At 39.9% G+C, this 22,084-nt stretch overlaps 1 protein-coding gene across 3 annotated transcripts in view; it reads right to left on the reverse strand.

Moving 5' to 3' along the window:
- Nucleotides 1–6,056, reverse strand: part of PPP2R2B (protein phosphatase 2 regulatory subunit Bbeta) — a 439,907-nt gene extending 433,851 nt beyond the window's left edge. For 2 of the 3 annotated variants that reach the window (XM_038530535.1, XM_038530529.1), the window contains exons 1-2: nucleotides 5,857–6,055; nucleotides 5,658–5,735 (exon numbers count right to left, since the gene is read on the reverse strand). Coding sequence is in view for 2 of the 3 variants with exons in the window: in XM_038530529.1 (XP_038386457.1) it covers nucleotides 5,658–5,707 (50 nt within the window). In the remaining variant the exon portion in view is untranslated. Of the gene's footprint in view, nucleotides 1–5,657; nucleotides 5,736–5,856 lie in introns of all 3 variants that reach the window. The other variant, XM_038530532.1, reaches the window with a different exon arrangement.
- Nucleotides 6,057–22,084: the final 16,028 nt, after the last annotated feature.

The following is a 22,084-nucleotide window of genomic DNA, read 5'->3' on the forward strand; positions in this document are numbered from 1 at the left end:
ATTCTCTCTCTGAAGAGCCACACTCATGAATACAACCTTCTTCTTGGCATCTATACCTGAGTGTCTTATAAACATTTCACACTTAGTATGTGCAAAATGAAGCTCATAATTTTTCTCCCCGCCACTCTAAAATATGCTACTTTGGTCTATAGACTATTTTGAGCTAAAGGCACTTAAAAAAATAGCAAATGTAGGGAGTGGCTTTCTCAGAACTTCTGCTTAGTTGCATTAAGACATAGTCTCCAAAAGGACCTCTGCTATCACAAATTCTCTCTCCAAGAGTTTCATCAACCAGAGAAGATTGACTCCTATCCCAGGAGAGACTAGAGGAGACACCCCCACTACCACCCAACAAACTGAGTCACAAACTATCACATCTGCCAACTGTTGTTCTTCTAAGGGCCCATTCCTCTTTCCTAAAAGTCATTTTCTTTTCTCGCAGAGGCTTACTTCCCTCCATCCTTCCTCTATTCAGATGGTACACAAACTCTCACATCTCAATGCCTTTTTGCATAGTCACTGTTTTTCCAGTGATGCCTCCATGCACATAATATTAACAATAAATCTGTATACCCTTTCTCCTGTTAATCTGCCTGTTGTCAGTTTATTTCAGATCTACCTATTGAATCTCAGAGAGGGGAGAGAATGTCTTTCTTCCTTTACCCCCCAAACATGTTTCCTTTCCAGGTTTCCCAGGCTTAGCAACTGGTGCCAGTAAACTATCCAGTCACTCAAGGCCCAAACCTGGAAGCCATCTTAATTCCGTATGATATCCCTCCCCTAAAATCCAGTCCATGACCTCCAAAATATGTCTGGAATCTCTTCTCATCATCTGTGCCTTCTCTTCTCTAACAAAGCCACACTGTCAGTAGAATTTCAAGAATTTATTAAAATGGTATAAATTTAAGTCCTTAAACTCCTTCAAGGACAAGGAGTCCCACTATTCTCAAAACAAAACCCGGACTCTGTGAGGTGACCTAACAGGTCCTGATCTAACCCTGTCCTACCTCTCTGGTAGGTAGCTCAAGACAACAGCTTTTTCTCACAGAGCCCCTGTCATACTGAGCTCCCCTTTATGTTTGGGAATATCATCTTTTAGATGGCGTCAGGCCCATACAAGTCCATGTTTTATTACTTCCTGCAATGACCAAGGCCTGGTTCTTTGAACGCTGGCACATTCTCTTTCTTCAGACCTTGGCTCTAGTGCCCCTCATTGAAGTGATTTCCTCCCAGAGCTCTCTCATGGCACCCCATTTACCTCTTTCTTAGTGTTCATCAAAACCTCCGATGATCTTCTAGTTTTATACTTTTTTTTAATTGGCTAAATTTCTCATTATAAAATCTTTTTTTTTACTTGTACATCATATAATTAGTTTTTAAAACAGCACATAGAAAATGGAAGTATATCCCAATGATATCATCACAGTATCTAATCATAATCAGTGAACATTTTCTATGTGCTGTGTTGTTTAAAATATCTAATTATATTCTAATAACCATTCTTCAGGTTGACTTTATTATTCCAATTTTCCATATTAAGAAATAGAATAATGAAAAATTTGAGGTAACTTGCTCTTTGACAATAAATAGTAAGGCCAAATTTTTAATCAGGTATTTTATTGTAAAACATAGGCTCTTAATCAGTCTACCACATAGCTTTTCCTGCAAAATACAGGGTAGTTATTAGGCATGTTCATAGCAGTGATGTTATAAACCTTGATAATTGAAGTAAATAAATTAGGGCAAAAAAAAAATTAGGGCATATCTATGTTCATAATATGAAAGATGGTCACTATATATTGTTAAGTGAAAATATCTATTAATAAAATAGTACTTAAATTATGACCCTTTTGGTAAAAAAAAAATGTTGATTTTGTTCGGTATAAGCTAACCAGTCTCTTTTGCAGTTTCTGGCACATGATTCCTGTTTGTTGACTGAATTAATTGATGAATATACATGATCTAGAGGTTAGAAAAAATATAACACAAACTTCAGCAGTATTTGTCTGTGGATTGTAAGATTATGAATGAAATTTGTTTTCTGATATTTTCTAAGTTTTATTTAAAATTCTCTAGACCAAGAACAAACATTTTAGTAATCAAAAAAGGAAAAGAATAAAAGTTTTATTTTAAAAACTGTTTAGATTCTGTCTTGAATGACTTCTTCCCATTCAGTCTATCTTTGTATCCCAAATATATGAGATTTCTACCTCTTTTGTACTCAAAGCACTCTAGTCTTGAGTCAAAGCAGGTTTTCTTTAGCTTACTTAGCCTCATATTGTTTTTACTGATGTAATGCCTTATTCTTATGTACCAATTCCTGTCTCCTCCCTAAATGGTGCATTCCTTGAGAACTTGGACTCTATTTATCTTTATAACCCTTTCTTTCTAGGGCAGTGCTATGGATCTCATAAGCACTCACTCAATGTTTACTGTTGGGCTCACAGTATTATTTATCCACTATCCTACTGAATAATTTGGGATGAGAAAAATTCTAGCCTATTAGCAGATACCTGATACACATTTAGTTAATTTAGCAATACCTGTCCCATGCTGAGCCATGTTAGAACCTGAAGTAAAGGAAAAATCAATCAGTAATATTGATGCTGTCTTTATGTAACATTTTGATATTTTGCTCATCATGAATTGTTTTAATTTTGGTTTTCAAAAAATATTGCATTAAAATCTTTATTTCTGTCAGTTTATCTGACCTCAGCCCTGCTTTTATAGTACAATATTAGCAGGTAATGCAATCTGAGCATCTTATAACAATCTAGATACTGTATATGTTATATGTATATTTCTATTATATATAGAATTATATATAAATTATATATAAAAACATACATGATATGTATATCCTAATGGACATCTGTATTATCTCCATTTCTCATACAAAGAAACTTAAGCAGAGACATTAAGTGACTTGCCAAGGTTACCAGCTAGAAAGTGGTAGAAATGGAAGGGCAAGTTATTAGTAGGAATACATAAAGTTGAAGGGAAACTTGAAAGCTGAATTCTTTTTTTAAAAAGGTTTATTTATTTATTTTAGTCAGAGAGGGGGCTGGGGAAGGACAGAAGGAGAGAGAGAGAGAGAGAGTCTTAAGCAGACTCCACACTGAGCAAGGAGCATCACATGGCGCTCAATCTCACAACCCTGAGATCACTACCTGAGCTGACACCAAGAGTTGGATGCTTAACTGACTCCGGTGGCCCTGAAAGTTGAATAATTTTTAATGCCTTTTATCAGTGTAGGAAACCAACTTGGGTAGAGCAGCCCAATTAAAAAAAAAAGAAACTGTTAAGAACCATGATTTTTATCAAGTAAAAGTCATTATTAATTCACTCAACAAACACTCAACTGCCACGGAAGCAACTATTAGTGTGGGTTAAGTGACATCAAAGATATGGTGGCCAGGGAGCCCAGGCACAGTGGCAGTGTGCTAGTATCAAATCTGATTTCTCCTCTCAAAAAACATTTATTGCTTTTTCACCACATTGAAGTGGCTTTTCCAGACAAAAGTTGGTAGTGACTATCATTAATTTAAGTAAGCTACTTATTTATTATGGGCAGCAACCATATGACCACATGCTTGCTTCACCTGCATCCATGATGATCATCTAAGAGCAGGCATGTAAAATGAGACTCCTGGGCCTTCCTCCAAACTACCAAGTAAGAGCCTGCCTTTAAAACAATGTTTAAAGAGCTGAGGCCGTCCAATCCTAAGACTGAGCTGAAAGCTAGCTCACCCATTTATTACCTCTGAAGCCTTTGGCAAAGAACTCAGTCTTGTGTGTATGTTTGTTTAGCTTCAGTATCCTCATAAGTAAAGTGGGAATAAAAATACCTACCTCTCATAAGGGTTTCATGAGGACCAAATTAGAATGAAGGTCTAATTATAACAATATTTATAGCAGTTTACAAATAGAGAGTACTTTCGAACTGTCAGGGATTATGGTAAATGCTGTACCTACATTATCTTATTAACTTCTCTTAAGCACTTAGCAGAGTCCTCACCACATAGTCAATACTCAATTGGTAAGAACCATAGCCTGAGTAGCCACCCAGATCATCGTAATTAATGGGGAGCCGGTCACAGACACAAGGGTTAGGTCCAGAGTCTGAGAGTGATGAATAACCTAGAACAGGTCAGCCAGGCTGGTGGTCCCCAAAGCCAGCCTATTGCCTCAGAGTCATCTGGGCGAGCTCATTAAAACACATTGTAACACTCTGGTCCTCAAACCTCTAACTCAGTAGCTCTTGGGAGGACCTAGAAGTCTCTATTGTTTAAAAAGCCCAGATAATTTTGAATTATGGTCGATATTTATTTTTTTTTATGGCCAATATTTAAAGCAAGTGGATAACTTGAGTTACAGATTTCTTAAAATTTATCAAGTTAAGGAATAAGTCATTTTTTCCCCTTGCCTTTTTCAGCTCCAGGGCCTAGGACAATGCTGCCACACAGAAGTGCTCAGAAATATTTTGGATTTGATGAGCATAAAATGGGCCTAATAAAGCCTGTTTTGTCTGCTTCCCAGGGGCTTTATGAGAAGTGTTTAGAAAGCTCCAGTCTATAGTACACCTAAAAAACAGAAGATGCCATACAGTAGTGTAATTTTATAGATTTAGTTATTAACTTCTTTTACTGTGCCTTCTCTCTCCCTTTAAACATAAATCATTTGGTTTGGAGGTATCCACCGTTATATTGGATTTCTAAAAATAAATTACAGCAAAACTGCAGATAAAACATCTCCTCCAAATTACTCAAAATTATTTTTACTCAAATTATTTTTACTCAGAATTAAAATACTGTAGAATGACCCAAAATTTCACATTAAAGTTCAATCCTGTTAACTATTCAGTTCCTTATTCATTTCTATTAGCTTTAGACCTGTCTTATGGCACATCTGGTTATCTCTACCGACTGCCGACACAATACAGTCTATTGCAGGTACCCTTGCTGCATCCCACTAGAACAGCGAAGCCTTTAAGGACACTCAGCAGGGCCATTCTAGTTCCTTCCAGTTGCCTATCATTCAACTATTTTCAAATGCAGACATCCTTTGGGAGAGTCCTGGAAATCTCCGAGCTCAGGCTTATGAGAGAATTAGAAACAAGTTCTCCAGAATGAGGGAAATGGATGTGGTAGCTCAAGAAAATGGCCTGGAATAGGAAAATCTGAGAGCCAGAAAGGCAGTTATATGTTAATACTGGGGCTCAGTGCAGACATAGTTTATGAGACTAGACTTGAATTCTTCACTCTCCCTGGGTGCTGCATGTAGAGAGAAGCAAGTGATCCTCAACAGAAAATGGAAGGAGGATATTAATGTCTGACCACACAACCACATCTGGGCTTCCAATCCTCCAGAGCTGATAGATGGTCACCAAACACAACTTGCCCAAGGGTAACCTTTCTTTCTGTGCAAACCTATTTCACTGAAAGTTCATTTCAGTGCTACCTCATTGGTGGGAATAAAAGAAGCTTCCAAAGAATAAAAGGATAGAAAGAAATCACTAAATCTATTTCTAGCTCAGAAGGCCATTCCGGGATGTATGGGACCTCACATTCATGTACACAAAGGTGAATGTTTTCAACTCTGGAACCGGTATAGAACCCCAAGGAGGCAAGGAAAAGAGCAGAGGAAGCTTCTCCTACCTTCTGTGGCTCCGATCTCGATGGTGCCTTTCACTTGGCTGAAGCACCATAGTGTGTCCTGGGTGAGCGCCCCAATTCCTGAAAGCAACACAAGGAGACACTTCAGGTTAGGTGAGAGTTCCTTGTTATCCTTTAAAAGGCCAACCAGAAAGGAGGCACGTGGTGTAAGGCATGCATTTCTAGAAGGAGACTTGCACACCAGGTATCATCCCGTTGGAGAGGAGACCCTAACCAGCGCTGGGAGAAGGTCTGGGCTGCAAGCAGTGTGTCCTGCTGTGAATCAGGGCTCTGTCCCCTCCATCTGACCACGCTGGGGCTCCTCTGAGCTGGAGCAATCGGAGTCCGTCCCTTCTGGTCCCCTGGCAGCGCCCTGGAGCGGTCCTGCCCTCACACCCTGTGTGACTGCCCCTTTTCATGGGAATACTAATGCTCTCGATTGTTTTCCTCCTGTGGTGTAGGGAGGAGAAAGAGGCAGTTCGTTAGAGGGAAGAGAGGAAAAGAAAGACAACTTCTTTTTTTTCTTTCTTTAAACTGGTTTCACTGCTTGAACGGCCAGTAAGGGGTCAGAATCTTAGAACTTGTGTCTCTCTTGTTCACTTCTTGACTGCTTGCCAAAGTCCGAGCTGACTGCAGAGGAGAGGAAAGCAAAAAACAGGTTGGGGATGGGGGCCGGAGGGGGGGGCCTGCTGACAGCCCTAGGGAGTCAGCGCTGACAAATGTGACCTATTTTGTGCCGTGGGGATTTGTGTCTCAAATGTGGACCCAACCTTTGAGGGGAGGGTTGCGTTTTCTGGCTTTTCTGGCTTCTGGTTTCTACAAATATATGTATCTAGTATGAATGCATATACTAATATACCTACTAATATATTTATTAATAATAATATGTGTGTTCAAGTCAAAAAAAGTCCTTTTCAAGGCACTTCTGAATAGCAGTGGTGCCAGTTTATGTCTTGACAGCCTGGCTGTTCCCTTCAACTCGACTAGGCTTTAAAATTAAGAGGAATGAAAATTAAGAGGAATATTTCATCGTCAATTTTAGGAGAGGCTATCATTTTCAGAATGGTTATATTAGTAAAAAAGAGAAAGCAAGTATCAAAACCAAAGTGACTTTCTAAAAATGCACACAAAACTCAATAGCCATCCTATCCTCAGTGTGCGTGATGGACTTTCACTGAACTCTATGGAAACCTTCACTCCCTCAGCCACATGAAATAAAGGCTGGGCCCCACATGCTTTTCTCGTTGTTGGTGACCTCACATTTGAAGGAAGCTGCTTAGGGTCACTATTAAGGGCACACACTTGGCGCACAGGTGGCTTAGTCGGTTAAGCCTCTGCCTTTGGCTCAGGTCATGATTTCTGGATCCTGGGATCAAGCCCCACATCGGGTTCCCCACTCATCGGGGAGTCTGCTTCTCCCTCTGCCTCTGCCCTGCCCCCTCACTTATGTGCTCTCTCTTTGATATAATTAAAACACACACACACACTTTACAGTCAGACTGGGTCTACAGTTTGGCTCAGACCTAGGACAAGTCCCCAAACTGAGGAGACTGTGTTTTTCTATTTTAAAAGTGGCAATAATAGTAATTGTACCCATCTCTCAGAGTTTTTATAGATATTACACGTGCTTAGCACAGGGGCATCTGGGTGATGCAGTCAGGTAAGCATCCGACTCTTGATTTCAGCTCAGATCATGATTTCAGGGTTGAGATTGAGCCCCACGTTGTCAGGCTCCACGCTCAGCACAGAGTCTGCCTGAGATTCTCTCTTTCCCTCTTCTCTGCCCCTCCCCCAATGCTCTCTCTCTCTCTCTCTCTGTCTCTCTCAAATAAATAAATAAATCTTAAAAGAAAAGTGCCTAGCAGGGATCCCTGGGTGGCTCAGCGGTTTGGCGCCTGCCTTTGGCCCAGGGCGCGATCCTGGAGTCCCGGGATCGAGTCCCACATCAGGCTCCTGGCATGGAGCCTGCTTCTCTCTCTGCCCGTATCTCTGCCTCTCTCTATGTCTATCGTGAATAAATAAATAAAATCTTTAAAAACAAAAAAAAAGAAAAGTGCCTAGCACAATGAAGCAACCTAATAAAGGATGTTATTGCTATTATTGACACAGATTCTAAAAAGTTCGATAGTAAAAAAAAACAAAAAACACCAGCTGAGAAATTTCCAGTGAGTTGCTATAAGGCAGGCACCATGTTCAGCACTTTATACAGAGGATCTAATTCTCATACAGATCACGAGGAGGGTACTTTTCGAACCCTCATTTTACAGTGAAGAAGCAAAGCCCCAGGAAGTGTTGGTAACTCATCCGAGCTCATACCTAGAACACGGCAGAGCTGGGATTTCCACGCAGGCTGTCTGAATCCCAGTCTCCCAGTGCGCTGAGGTCAGCCTGCCCCTTAAACAGTTAGGGCTCTGAGACCCACAGAGCCTGCACAGCTTAAACTGCAGTCACATCTGGAGGGCTGAAAATTCCCCATGTTCATTATTAAAATCCCGATGTCTCCTTTAAGGTTACACAAGGTTAAAATTTCCTAATGAAATTAGCATCTGGGAGGGAGAAAGGAAGGTATTTGGCAGTATTTGTTAGAACAACCACATCCACCATCCTACTGCTGATCTTTCTTGTACGTCTAGTTCTGATCTTGGATTTCAGCATCAGACACTCTCTGGTAAGTTCTTACCCTTCCTGTGAGCTCTCACCGGCACTCTCTAAACTGCCAATCCTACTGTTGAGGCTGTGACTGCATCACTTCTTAATGAACTTCAGCTATGGATGAGGGGTCTCCTGATTTTTGTCCTGGCACAGCTCCTATAGTTTCTATATCACTAGGTATGACTCTAGGTATAGAGACTATACTCATCACAAAGCCTGTAAAGTAAGCAGACCGACCACACACACACACACACACACACACCCCTAGGCAGATTGAGATGAGCCAATGTATAGGGATTCACATTGTTTCAGGGAATTTGAGCTTTAGAAGGAAACTCGCCTGTTGTGAAATCAACTTATTTCACATTTGAAAACTCAAGTTAAAAAAAAAAAAACCTCAAGTTATAGAAAGTTACCAACTTGCTCTGAGTCACAAAGGAATCATGTGACCAATTTGCTGTCCATGACGATTCTGACCATCACCCCTAGATAGGTTGCCTGGGGCTATGAGTTCAGTTGATGAGAGTTCAATTGATTAGTATAAGAAATCAAGGCAGCCAGAGCTTTTGGCAGATTTCTTGTCTAGGGCAGTCTTTGACTGGACCCAGTTTCTGTCTTCCACCAAGATCATGGTCAAATGATGCCATCAATGATCTAAAGACAGTTTGGGCCATGCCTCCTCTATCCTAAAAGTGACAAATAGCAGGTGAGAATGCAAATGCCAAGTGGGTTAGGACGTACATGTGAAAAGCTGGCCAGGAGTAGGATACTCAGAGGAGCAGACACTTGACGTGAGTCAATGATCAGCTCTGGAAGGGTAAGATGATGGACCCTGGAGAAACCAGGCCTTGTCTACAGGGGGCAGCAGCTACTCAGATCCAGCTGAGAGCTGCCATGAAGGATTCCAGCCTAGTGCTATCTAATTGGCTTTTTCCAAGAGAAGCCAGAAATCAGGATTATTATGTGAAAGCTCAAATTCTTTCAATAGTGTCAACCAACTCAAATTAGAATTCCATGTGGCTCATACAACATAGGACAAACACTTCACATCTGCAGGCTGAATACGGTCTTTGTGCCACCAATCTGCAAACCTCTGTGCAGAATATTTGAGCTGAAATCACCTTAGAGAATACACTGTCCATCTTCACCATTTGGCAGATCAGAAAGCAAAGCCCCAAAGCAAGAAAGAACTGGCAACACGGTGGAGTTACTTTATCTGCAGACTTAGGACGCTAAGGTGACAATCCTAATTCTTATACCAGATTTCCTTTTACCTCCAAGCTACCTCCCATGGTGATGGTTTGGTGAGATATCTGTCTGGATTTAATGAATGCTCTTCAGGGAAGTGTATTTGATTGCTAAAGTGGATGACCGAGAGAATTAAGCTGACATAGTGAGGAAGGAAAATTTGTTTCTCTTAAATTACAGACCTTGACAGCTTCCCTAAATGCCGGTGCCAAATGACACTCCAGTTGCTATGGTAACGGTGTCAATAAGCAACATTCTCTATCAGGAAGCTGATGCAAATACAGTAGCTAAACATCTTGGAAGATGCTCATTCCTCTCTCCCCACAACTATGGCTCAGAAAGGCCCTGAGTCTCATCTGATGAAAGGCTAGTAGGTCAACCCACTGAGGACATACACCTGTCTTCTTCCCAGGATCACATAACAGCTGATTTCTAAATCTGGTCAGACCTTGAAGATCGTTTGTTCCAATTGCCTCATTTGAAAGCAGAGGACACTGAGGCACAGAGGGGGCATGGCCATGCAGCGAGCTGGCAGGAGCTTTGGAGCCAGATCCCAGAGCTTCTATGCCCAGCACAGGCTCTTCTCCTTGTACTGCCCCAGCAGGGCCCTTCAGAGTTGAGGCTGGCCTCTGTGCTACCTCTTCTGTGCCAACTTGGCTGTGTGAATACAATGAACAGAGGGTGTGACACACAGCAAATAAAGCTCCTTATTGATTGGGAGGCCACTGTAAAGAGTTGTTTTCATGGACTTGGCATCAGCAGTGTGCTCCTCTCTGCAGAGAGGGAGAGGTGATCCTTGCCCAGAGAAATTTTTTCTGAGAAGAATGTGTTTTGAAATTGGCTATGATATAAGCTGTAGATGTGCATTCACCTACTTAGAAGGAGCCTACAATTATGCAATCCTCTCTAAGGGTGTTGTTTTGATACCATGAGAACTTAAGGCAGGCACTCAGGATGAATGGATATCTTGATAAAATACCAGCTCCAACTTGGTGTAAAAATCTTTCTATTGAAGATGCCAGGTTTCAAAGAGAAGAGACACAGCTGCACCAGAGGCATTTACAAACAAGGGCATTCCATACTTAAAGTAATAAAAGAGAGACTTTCATTTTTTTTTACTCCCGACTTCAATGCCTCATATACTGCTTAATTTTAGCTGCTGCTGCTGCATTTAGTAAAGACCGCTTACTTCTACATCCCCAAATTGACAGTGAGCTCATGAAAAATACGGACAAGCAGAAAAAATAGGTCAGATTTTTCAACCAAATGTTTCCCTTTCTTTGCACCAAAATGAATCAACGATTAAAGACATTTCAGTAAAATCATAATTGAATTGAGCCTGCTGTATTTAATTCACTGGATGAATTCAAGTGACAGTCAAGCAAACTGTTAACTGGCTAAACTGACTATTTCAACTGTCCATGTGATGATGGAAGAAAGAGGAAGGAAGTGGAAGAAAGTGCCTACTTTGATTAATAAGAAAGTATAATCAAGAGGGACCCATGGAGGTGATTTAATTCATGAGTGAGGAAATCTTGGGCTGTCCGTGACACAGTACAACTCCTCATTTTTTATCACTTTCTTGATCCTGCATCCTCAGAATTAATTTGCTGAACAAAGAAAAGGAGTTTTACACTCTCAAATAACTAATAATGCTGCAAGATGCCTCACTGGAAACCTCACTCTATTTTTTTTAAATTTAAACTCAAGTTAGCTAACATATAGTGTAATATTGGTTTCAGGAGTAAAATTTGGTGATTCATCACTTACGTATGTAACACCCAGTGCTCATCCCAACTAGTGCCCTCCTTAATACCCACCACTCATTTAGTCCATTCCCTCACCCATTTCCCCTCCAGAAACCCTCTGTTTGTTCTCTACAGTTAAGAGGAAAATAAGTCAGTCAGAGACAGACAAATATCATATGATTTCACTCATATGTGGAATTTTAAAAATAAAACAGATTAACATAGGAGAAGGGAAGGAAAAATAAAATAAAGACAGAGAAGGAGGCAAACCATAAGGCACATTTAAATATAGAGAAACCTCACTGTTTTACAAAACAAGTGGAGGTGTCTAATATCCTCAAGATGACTGATGCAAATGTTTGTATATTAGATGCTGAGAAAATAAGAAGATGGTTGTTACTTATCACCCAATGCATTGTAACCTGCCAACCTATTTGTGTCTTTATAGCTAAAGTGTGTTTCCCGTACACCACATATACTTGGATTTTTTTAATTCAATCTGAAAATCTCTGCCTTTCAATTGGAGTGTTTATAACATTCACAGTTATTGTGCTTACTGAAATAGGTTTAAATCTATTGTCTTGTTTCCTATTTGTTTTCTTCTGGGTTTTGTTTTCTTTCTCCACTTTTACTGTCTTTTTGGTTTATTGATATTTTCATAACATCATTCATCTAATTTTTTAGTATTGAGCTATACTTCTTAGTTTTGTTACTTTAATGTTTGTTACAGGCTTTATAGTATACCTAAATTATCAGTCTACCTTTTAGTGCTTTTATACTACTTCATACATAGTACAAAAACCTTAAATAGTATATTTCCATTTATTCTCCCCAATTTCCATGATATTATTCTTCCAAAGTCTACTTTTATGTTATAAGCCTCACTTTTTTTTTATCATTTTGTTCAAATAGTCAATTATCCTTTAAAATGATTTAAATAATAATTTTAAAAAGCTTTCATTTTTACTATATGGTTACAACTCCTGGTGCCTTAAATGTCTTTCTGTCCTTCTGTATTTCCACCTGGTATCATTTTCCTTCTGCCTGAAAACTTCCTTTAATACTTCTTTTGGTGAAGATCTGCTGGATACAAATTCTTTCAGCTTTTATATGTCTGAAAATGTTTTTAAAGTGCATTTTCACTGGGTATGGAATTCTAAGTTGACAAAGTTTTCCTTTAGTACTTTAAAGATGATGCTTCATTGTTTTCAACAAGATAACTGCTGTTAGTTTTAACTTTGTTCTTCTATATATGTCTTTTTTCTTCTGGCTGCTTTTAAATTTTCCCTTTATCTCGGGTTTTGAGCAGTCTTTTATTTCTTCCATATTTCAAAAATTAATTTGAAAGCTTGTAACAGAATTATAATGACGGCCTTAAAGTCCTTGTCTGCTAATTCTAACATCTGTGTCAGTTCTGGATTAGTTCCAATTAATTCTCTTCCTCATTATGATCTCTATTCTCCTCCTTTTCATACCGAGTAATTTTTTATTGGATGACAGATACTGAATCTTACCTTGTTGTGTGCTGTATTTGTGTATTTTTGTTTTCCTTTAAATATATTTTTTATCTTTCTCCTGAGAGGCAATTAAGTTGGAAAGATGTGTGATCTCTTCAGATCTTGCTTTTAAGATTTATTAACCAGCACTAGAGCTCAATTTAGTCTCAGGCTAATTATTCTCACTACTGAGGCCATACCTTTCTGAGTACTTTGCACAATATCATACGAATTGTGAGGTTGTGGTTTGGCAGTTGGGAACAGGCACTATTGCTGGTCCTATGTGGGCACTGGGTACTGATCAACCTAATCCTCTTGGGTGGCTCCTCCTGTTTCTTCACATGTATACACTGATCAGAACTCTGCTGAGTACTTGATGTGGAGCCTCTCAATATTCCTAGAATTCTCTTTCTGTGCACATTTCTTCTTTTCAGTTCCTTGTCCTATAAACTATACCTTTCTTAGTCTCTCAGACTTTCTGTTCCATCTCCTCAATTCAGAGAACATTCTGGGATCTGCCTGGGGTCCTCTTCTCTATGCCATAGTCTGGGAAATACCTCAAAGCAGGAAGCTGAAGCAATTATAGGGCTGATTTTTTTTCCCCTGAGAGACCACTATTCTTCATTGTCTAATATCTAAAATGACTCAAAAGCCATGGCTCCATGTATCTTCTTCTTTGGTTATTTGTCACAGAAAGGAGTGTACCAATAGTCCCTATTATTCCATCTTGGTCAGAAGCAGAAGTCCAACAAACTATAGTAATATTTTTTAAAGTGTTTCTCCAGAATTGAGGATCTTACTTTAGTAGATCTGCAACAAGCATTTACCTGATATTTGGACCAGGTTTATCTGTTCTTTTCTTTTTTTTTTTTTTTTTGCCATTGGATATTTTGTTTCATAGTCAGTCATTGGTAGAAAAAAAGAAGAGAATTATACCAGGCTGCATTAACCTTCCACAACTCTCTGCCTTTCTATCAGGTGCTTTCAGAATTATTTTGCCAGCCAATGTTTCCACCCAATCAAAATACTCTTTGGCATTAAGAAATTTCTGTGGCATCCTATCATCCCTGTGACCTCAGCTGTGTCTGTCCTACAGACTACTCCCTCAGACCATGTTTTCTGAAAAAGGTTATATTAACCAATGAAACCAATTGTTCTAAGCCATGGGTTACTGTTTTATTACTTATAACAAACAGCACTGTAAGCGAATCTTTAAAGAATTCTTACAGAATTCCTGAGAGCAAAAATTTAAGTCACCAGAGAAGACTATTTCTAGATACAATGAGTATTTTGGTTCTTATTCTATTATACTGGGCAGGTGATAAGAATCTTTACTCATATGAAACTAACTTTGAAATTACATGCACAATCAAAACCTTTTATGATATAGTTCTGGCTTCCAACAAGATCATTGTTACTATACCAAAACATACTTGCTGCAGCAGACTCGATCACTTCAGATGGTTTATAATCTCTCTTCCATCTGTATTCTTTCTTCATACTTATGGCAAAATGGTGTGGTGTCAGAAACTTGTCAATGTCATACCCATCCATTCCTTCTATGTATTAACAGATTCTCCTGTTTAAACAAAAAATCAAACAAAAACATTTGTAATCTCAGACTCCCTTGCAACTGCCTAGAGTTGCCCATGTAACTTTTAACTGCTTCTGCTAGGAGTATGTAGAAACATTTTTGGTTTCATGATACATCTGCTGCTTTTCTCCCATTTATCAGTGCCCTAGTTTTTCCTTTCTGAAATAGCGTGTGATGACAGGAGCTATTGCAGCCCTCTGGCATCCCAAAGACAGAGGATCAAAAAGACTTTGACCCTGGTATCTTCAAGCCATTGAACCAACATAGCAACTGTCTGCCTCCAGCTTTTCATGGCAGAAAAACAAAAGAAAACAAAAACTTGATTTGTGGGAGCTACTCTTTATTCAGTTACAGCTGAATCCAATCCTCCATACAGAAATGGGAAAGAGGATGTTACCTCTCCATAATTACACAATATTTTTATTTCTTTCATAACAAAAACTCAACAGTCATTTTTCAATTTTAAGAGGTAAATCAGTCCAGAACAATCTATTTTACTCATCTTCTGGCTCACTACTTTCAATGATTAGCCGAAATGTCAAGCATCAAAGCACAGATAGCTACGTTATAACTCTCTATTTACACTTCTGTTTATAGACTCTGAATTCTTCAAGGGCAAGGCCTGCGTCTTATTTATCTTTTCACCCTTAGAACTTAAAACACCTCTTGGCACCTATTAAATGATCAGGAAGTGATTGTTTAATTGAATTAGAATAGAAGGAGAAGCTCTTTACTTTCATAGTGGAAGCTGTTTCCACAGAATAAAAACCAGAGCTCAGATACATAATATGAGATGCAAGCAAAAGAGAGCAAGAATATAGGGGCAGTGTTTTGTCATTGTACCAGTGTCATACCCCCTATAACACAGAGAACATCATCCCATCTACAAGGATGAAAGTATCTTCTAACATCCTGAAGAAAGAAGTCTTGAAAGATGATTTAGCGAATACTCCTCCATTTCCAGTATTTCCTGTCTATAATTACATTTCCCCAAAGAGGGTAACATATTTAAAAAAAAGAGCTGTCTTCTCCCTTCCCTTATATTCCCTTTCACTATTATTTATATTCCCCAAATGAATGAGAACATATAATGTTTGTCCTTCTCCGATTGAGAAGAAATGTGTGGGAAATATCAGAAAGGGAGACAGAACATAAAGACTCCTAACTCTGGGAAACGAACTAGGAGTGGTGGAAGAGGAGGAGGGTGGGGGGTGGGGGTGAATGGGTGACGGGCACTGAGAAGGGCACTTGACGGGATGAGCACTGGGTGTTATTCTGTATGTTGGTAAATTGAACACCAATAAAAAATAAATTTATTAAAAAAAATAAAAATAAAAAAGAGCTGTCATATTTGCTGCACTGTTTCCCTTAAGCTGGATAGTCAATTCTAAAGAACAAGTGGCAAAAAGCCAAACAATGCCTGCTCATTTAATTTTGTTTTCTCCTGTGCCAATTATTGACCCAACGACTGCCTTGGATCTGGCAGGAGTGGTTTTCTCAGGCCCGCAGGGTCTGAGACCAATTGCAGCCAATACCAGCTTAAACTGGATTTCTTCTCAGGCCTGTGAATAAAGGTTAGACAAGTTTTCAAGACATGAAACTCCTGAGTCTTGAGTCACTGACAAATGAAACTGTCTGAGTGTGAGATCATATCCCTGCTTCAAGGCTTCAAAGACCATTTTTGGATTCATATTGCTCTGATGGCAAGGACAGATAGACTGTGGCCCAATGGAAGCAGGAAATTTTGATGCTGAAAATTGTTTGTAATTTTATATATTGGACACCATTCTCTTCAAATCCACAGGACCACAAAGCTAAGAAAGATCACTCATAGTGTAGAGCCTTGCGTATTTTGAATTGATCCAGAAAAGCAGAGTTGAAAAGCCCAGTTTTCCTACAAGCTGGGGGGGATGGATATACAATGAGGATTTTTAAATGAAGGCTGAATTTGCAACCATTCATTTCAACACGCACGCCTAGACCACCTGATAAATAATACATTTGTATTATGCTTATGAAACATGCAAATGGAGTCCAATTTGCAAATAAATGCCTTGAAGAATTTTTTACAACTTCAGAGGTAACTGAATCCTAGGGTTCTTTGCATTCTTATTTGTGAGGTTTTTATTTTATTTTGTGACAGCTGCCATAAATTCAATTAAACTCTATGGCAAATGAAATTTTGGTTGTTGTTTTTTTTCTTGCTGAAAGAAGAAAATGATCAAAAAGTTGGCAAGATGGGAAGCAATAAGCACATTTGCAAACAGGGAAATCAAACAGCGCCACATCAAAATGCGAAGGAAGGAAACCCAGTCAGCTAAGCAGGTACAGCCTTACTTATTATCCTTGTCCTTCACCACCCCCCACCATTCTCAACATTCATTCCTTGCTATGGAAAAAAGCAGATGCAATTAGAATCTGCCAAGTGAGAAACTACAATAATGCTCTGACAGCAAACGGAAATAGAAAGCAAAAACTCACAATCTGCAGCCATGGAAAATACTGCAGGGGATGGACATCTGAACATGTTCCAGGATCCTAGGGCAGCCCCTGGCAGCCACCCAGAGCACACGAGGTAAAGCATGTTCAATAATGGCTTCTAATATACTGAAGCGCCAATTCTGTCTGACATATTTACCCACCGAGGTATGCACATGTAACAGAAACACGTGTACAGAAATGGAAAAACATGGCCATTGAATTCCCTTTACACATGTCCTCTAGCCCTACAGCTATACCGTTGAGGCTCTGCTTCATGCTTAGCCCAAGAGAAACACGGATCACACAGTCCCCACAACAGCCCATGGGTTAAGTGATTATAAGTAAGAAAATTAAAGCATGGAGTGGTGAAGGGTCTTGTCCAAGGTCATATGGCTGAGTGTGACAAAGCTACAATCAAAAATCAGCCTGGTGAGCCTGAAATCAGGCTTCCCACCTCCTGTCTTCTCCAGCAGGTACCGATATTGTGAAAAAGAGATGGTATTTCTGCAACCCAAATTCTATCCTACGTGTAGACGAAAGCTTGCTGGTTAAAAAGCACCTCTGGGTTCCTTTGGTAAATAAAGTATTCATTAGTAAAAGTAAATCAGTACATTCAGATTTTTCTTAAAACTACACATATACCAAGTACAGAAAGCAGCAGACAGAGGGGCATAAGAAAGTAAATACAGAAATGAACTATTGGGACTTCACCAACAGAAAAAGATGCCCAGCAAAGCAAACAGTTGACAAAACCAAAAGACAACCTACAGAATGGGGGAAGATATTTATGAATGTCTTATTTGATAAAGGATCCAAGAGCTATTAAGAATTTATCAGACTCAACACCCAAAAACCAAATAATCCGTCAAGAAATGGGCAGAAGACATAAACAAACATTTCCCCAAAGAAGACATACAAATGACCAAAAAACACATGAAAAAACACTCAACCTCACTTGGCATCAGGGAAATACAGATCAAAACCACAATGAGATACCATCTCACACCTATCAGAATGACTAAAATTAACAAGACAGGCAACAACAGATGTTGGCAAGGATGCAGAGAAAGGGGAACCCTCTTTTACTGCTGGTGGGAACGCAAGCTGGTGTAGCCACTCTGGAAAACAGCATGGAGGTTCCTCAAAAAGTTAAAAATAGAGCTACTCTATGACCCAGCAACTGCACTACTAGGTATTTACCCCAAAGATAAAAATGTAGTGATCTGAAGGGGCACCTGCACCCAGTGTTTATAGCAGCGACGTCCACAATAGCCAAACTATGGAAAGAGCCTAGATGTTCAATGACAGATAATGGAATATTACTCAGCCATTAAAATCTAAAATCTTACCATTTGCAACACCATGGATAGAACTAGAGAGTATTATGCTAAGTGAAGTAAGTCAATCAGAGAAAGACAATTATTATACAATCTCACTCATATGTGGAATTTAAGAAACAAAACAAAGGCTCATAGGGGAGTGGAGGGAAAAATAAAATAAAATAAATCAGTGAAGCAGACAAACCATAAGAGACTCTTAACCATAGGAAACAAAGTGAGGGTTGCTGGAAGGGAGTGTTGGGGGGATGGAGTAACTGGATGATGGGCATTATGGAGGCATGTGTTGTAATGAGGACTGGGTGTTATATGCAACTGGTGAATCACTGAACTCTACCTCCAAAACTGATAATATACTATAGGTTAATTAATTTAATTTAAATAAAATAAACTTTTTTAAAAAAAGAAAGGAAATAGTTTGCTTTTTGATGACCTGAATTTTCCCCCTCATCCTTGTTCTTTCAGGTCATACAGCTCCCATGCATGGGAAGACTTCTTGTCTGATTGGAGCAGAGGCTGTTAGAAAGTGTCTCCTGAAGGAACTAGGTGCAGGGAGAGCCCCACAACAATAGAAAACATGGCTCACCTGCTGAAATGACCCCACTGAATCAGATTCAGGATGATCATCATGGAGGGGAGCTGCTGAGGGAGACATCACTCTGCAGGGCATAAGCTACTTTCTGTCTCCTATAGTTTTCTGCAAAAGAAGATGTCTGAATCATAAATCATGGGAAGAACAATTACAATGGCAGGAAAGATGAAGTGAGTAGAATGTCATTGGAATTGGGCCATTTCTCCAAGCTCTAGGGCTGGTACAATGCTATTTCTTATGGCATCATTATTCATATAAAAAGTGTTCAACAAATATTTACTGAGAACCTGCTATGTTCAAGGCTGTGGGGATATGAAAAGAGCAAGGTAGCTTTTCTCATGAAAACGACACTCCAGAAGATGGGATGATATACAACGAATGAAATAAATATATAATTGGTTAAGTTGTAGTAAATTCTGTAAAGTGGAAAGAAGCTGCTCAAAGAGGGTAAAATCTACAGGGAAACTAGTTTTTATAAGGTCAGGAAGCCACCCTCTCCCCCCCTCCCCCAGCCTCAACAAAGTGACATCTGAACAAAGATCTTAAAAAAGTGAATGAGACAGACAGCTAGGAAAGGTCATTCCAGAAAAGTCTGCAAAATCCCTGAGACTGGTAAGCGCTCCACATGTTCAGGGAACACTAAGGAAATGCTGTGTGACCATAGAGGGAGCAGGAGGCCACAAGGACAGGCAGACCATGAGACAGGGCTGAAACACTCAGAACATTGTAAGGATGTTTACCTTAAGCTCTGAATGACATGGGAAGTCAATGGAGAATTTTAAGCAAAAAAAAAGTCACTTTGGCTACTGTATAGAAAGTAAGAGTGAAAACAAACACAGTCTGTTAGGAGACTAGGGTAATCAATCAAGGGAGGGATAGACCAGAATGGGAACACTGCAGGTGGTGCGGAGAATTGCATGCTGGGTATACAAGAAAGACAGTGTCAAAGAGGGACACCAAGATATCTTGCACCTAAGCAACTGGAAGAGTTGAGTTATCATTAACTGAGATGGGGAAGGGGAGAATGGAGGCGTTTTGTATATGTTCTGCTCTGATGCCCTCTAGATATTAAAATAGGCATTACGTACCATCACCTGCCATTGCCATGGAGCCATGGCTCCTAACTCTGTGACAAAGCTATCTTATTTAATAGGATGTGTGAATTTTATCGACATTCATTTTCCCCACTGGAGTGTGGTTCCTTGAGAGCAGTGACTATGTCTGTCCCTCTCCACTGTGCTCCTAGCACCAAGCACAATGCCAGATTTGTAGCCAGCACTTAGTAACTAGTGAATGGGTGAATGGATGAAAGTGTGAAGGAATGAGTCCTCCCGACACCTATACGTGGTAGGAACTGGGCCAATGAAAACTTCTGGTCAGAGAGCCAAAGAACTGCACCAGCACAATGGCCTACTTGATTATGGTTGCAGTGCCTTCTCTTTTCCTTTGTCTCAAATCACACTTTCACTTCATTTTAAGATCATCAAATGCTGGGGTGCCTGCATGGCTTAGTCAGTTAAGCACCTGACTTTGGCTCAGGTCATGATCCCAGGGAGCCTGCTTTCCCCTCTCCCTCTGCTGTTCCCCTGCTGGTGCTCTCTCCCATCTCTCAAATAAATGAATAAAATCTTCAAAAAAAAGATTATCACATGCTGACCGTGTTTTTTATTTTCAGTATTACAGAATTTAGGAGAACACAAAACATATTTCCAAAATAAAATACTGTAGATTTATTTCCTTGATTTTAAATGGCACCACGGTGCCCTACACTCAAGTTTTCCATGTCCATCAACTTGAAAATTCATCCTGGGGTTTCTCCCTGGTCTCAGGCAACCCACCAGAAGATCTTGGTCATGCAGTTTTTTGCCTCTGACATAGCCACCCTGAAACACTCATCCAAGTGCTAGCTTTCTCTTCAGTCAGGACAGGCTGTGGCCCAAGCATTAGCACCCAGTCCCCAGGACAAGCTGACCTTCGTGCTTAAAATTCCACCACTAAGAGGCATTTCTCTGCACTCATTTTCCCTTTTCAAGAAGTCTTTAATCAGATGGGTTAAGAAATGAATCCATGGGGCAGCCCAGGTGGCTTAGCGGTTTAGCGCCGCCTTCAGCCCAGGGCCTGATCCTTGGAGACCTGGGATCGAGTCCCATGTCAGGATCCCTGCGTGGGGCCTGCTTCTCCCTCTGCCTGTGTCTCTCTCACTCTCTCTCTCTCTCTCTCTCTCTCTCTCTCTCCATTTGTGTCTCTCATGAATAAATGAATAAAATCTTTAAAAAAAAGAATAAGAATTGAATCCATTATTTTCTAGTCATGGGTAATCAGGCTCGAATGATCTCTATGTGAATCAATGCACCTGGGAAGGATGGTTCACCATGGACATTGAAGACTGAACTTTGAGGTAGGGTCCAGAGCAGGCAGTGAGGGCAACTAAGAGAGATCTCACCACTTCCCCACTTGGTTGTTCGAGGAATGTAAGATTCGGGTATTTGGTGGTCAACAGTGTGAGTGCTGGTGTTTTAAAAACCCTCCATCCTGCTACACAGAGTCAAGGGTAAAGGAGCAAAGCCTAATCTGTGGTAGATACCACTGCCCAAACTTTATCTGAGAAAAACTGTTCCACAGTCAAGTAAGCTGGGGGCATTCTTCACATCATGTCCCTCCCTTGGGTGTTCCCAATGGGCATCATGGGCAGATGAGATGCTGGAAGAAGTCTTAAATTTTAGAAATCTATTTAACCCTATTTAATACAGCATTTTTACAAGCTTCTTTTTATTTGTTTTTGGCATAATTTATAAGTGACGTTGCTGACTCACCTTGCCTGGAAGTTGACAGGTATGAAAGAAAGGAGGCTGCGAGCAGCTTCAACAGACCCAAGTTCAAATCGTCCACTAAACTATAGTTTAGGGCTGGCTTTGTGGTTCAGGGAGCTACTTAACTCCTCTGTGCCTCTGTAAATGGAGGCTTTAACTTGTTTTTATTTCTAATGCATGTAAAATATCATGATATGGAATAAATAATAACGTGGCTTTTATAACCAGGCTTTTATAACCTGGGCTCATCTTATTCTGCTTTCACCTTTGGTGAGCACTCTGGTTTAAGAATAGCCAATGGCACTGGCTAACAGCAAAGGCTCTGGATTAAGACAGATTGACTTCAAATCCTGGCTCGGCTATTTACTAACTGGTGGTCTTGGGTAAGTTACCTGACCTCACTGGGCCTCAGTTTCTTTATCCATGAAACAGAGCTATTGAGAGGACAAAAATAATAAAGCACAGACAAGGT

This window comes from Canis lupus, chromosome 2 (assembly GCF_011100685.1).
Source record: "Canis lupus familiaris isolate Mischka breed German Shepherd chromosome 2, alternate assembly UU_Cfam_GSD_1.0, whole genome shotgun sequence".
Classification (NCBI taxonomy): Eukaryota; Metazoa; Chordata; class Mammalia; order Carnivora; family Canidae; genus Canis; species Canis lupus.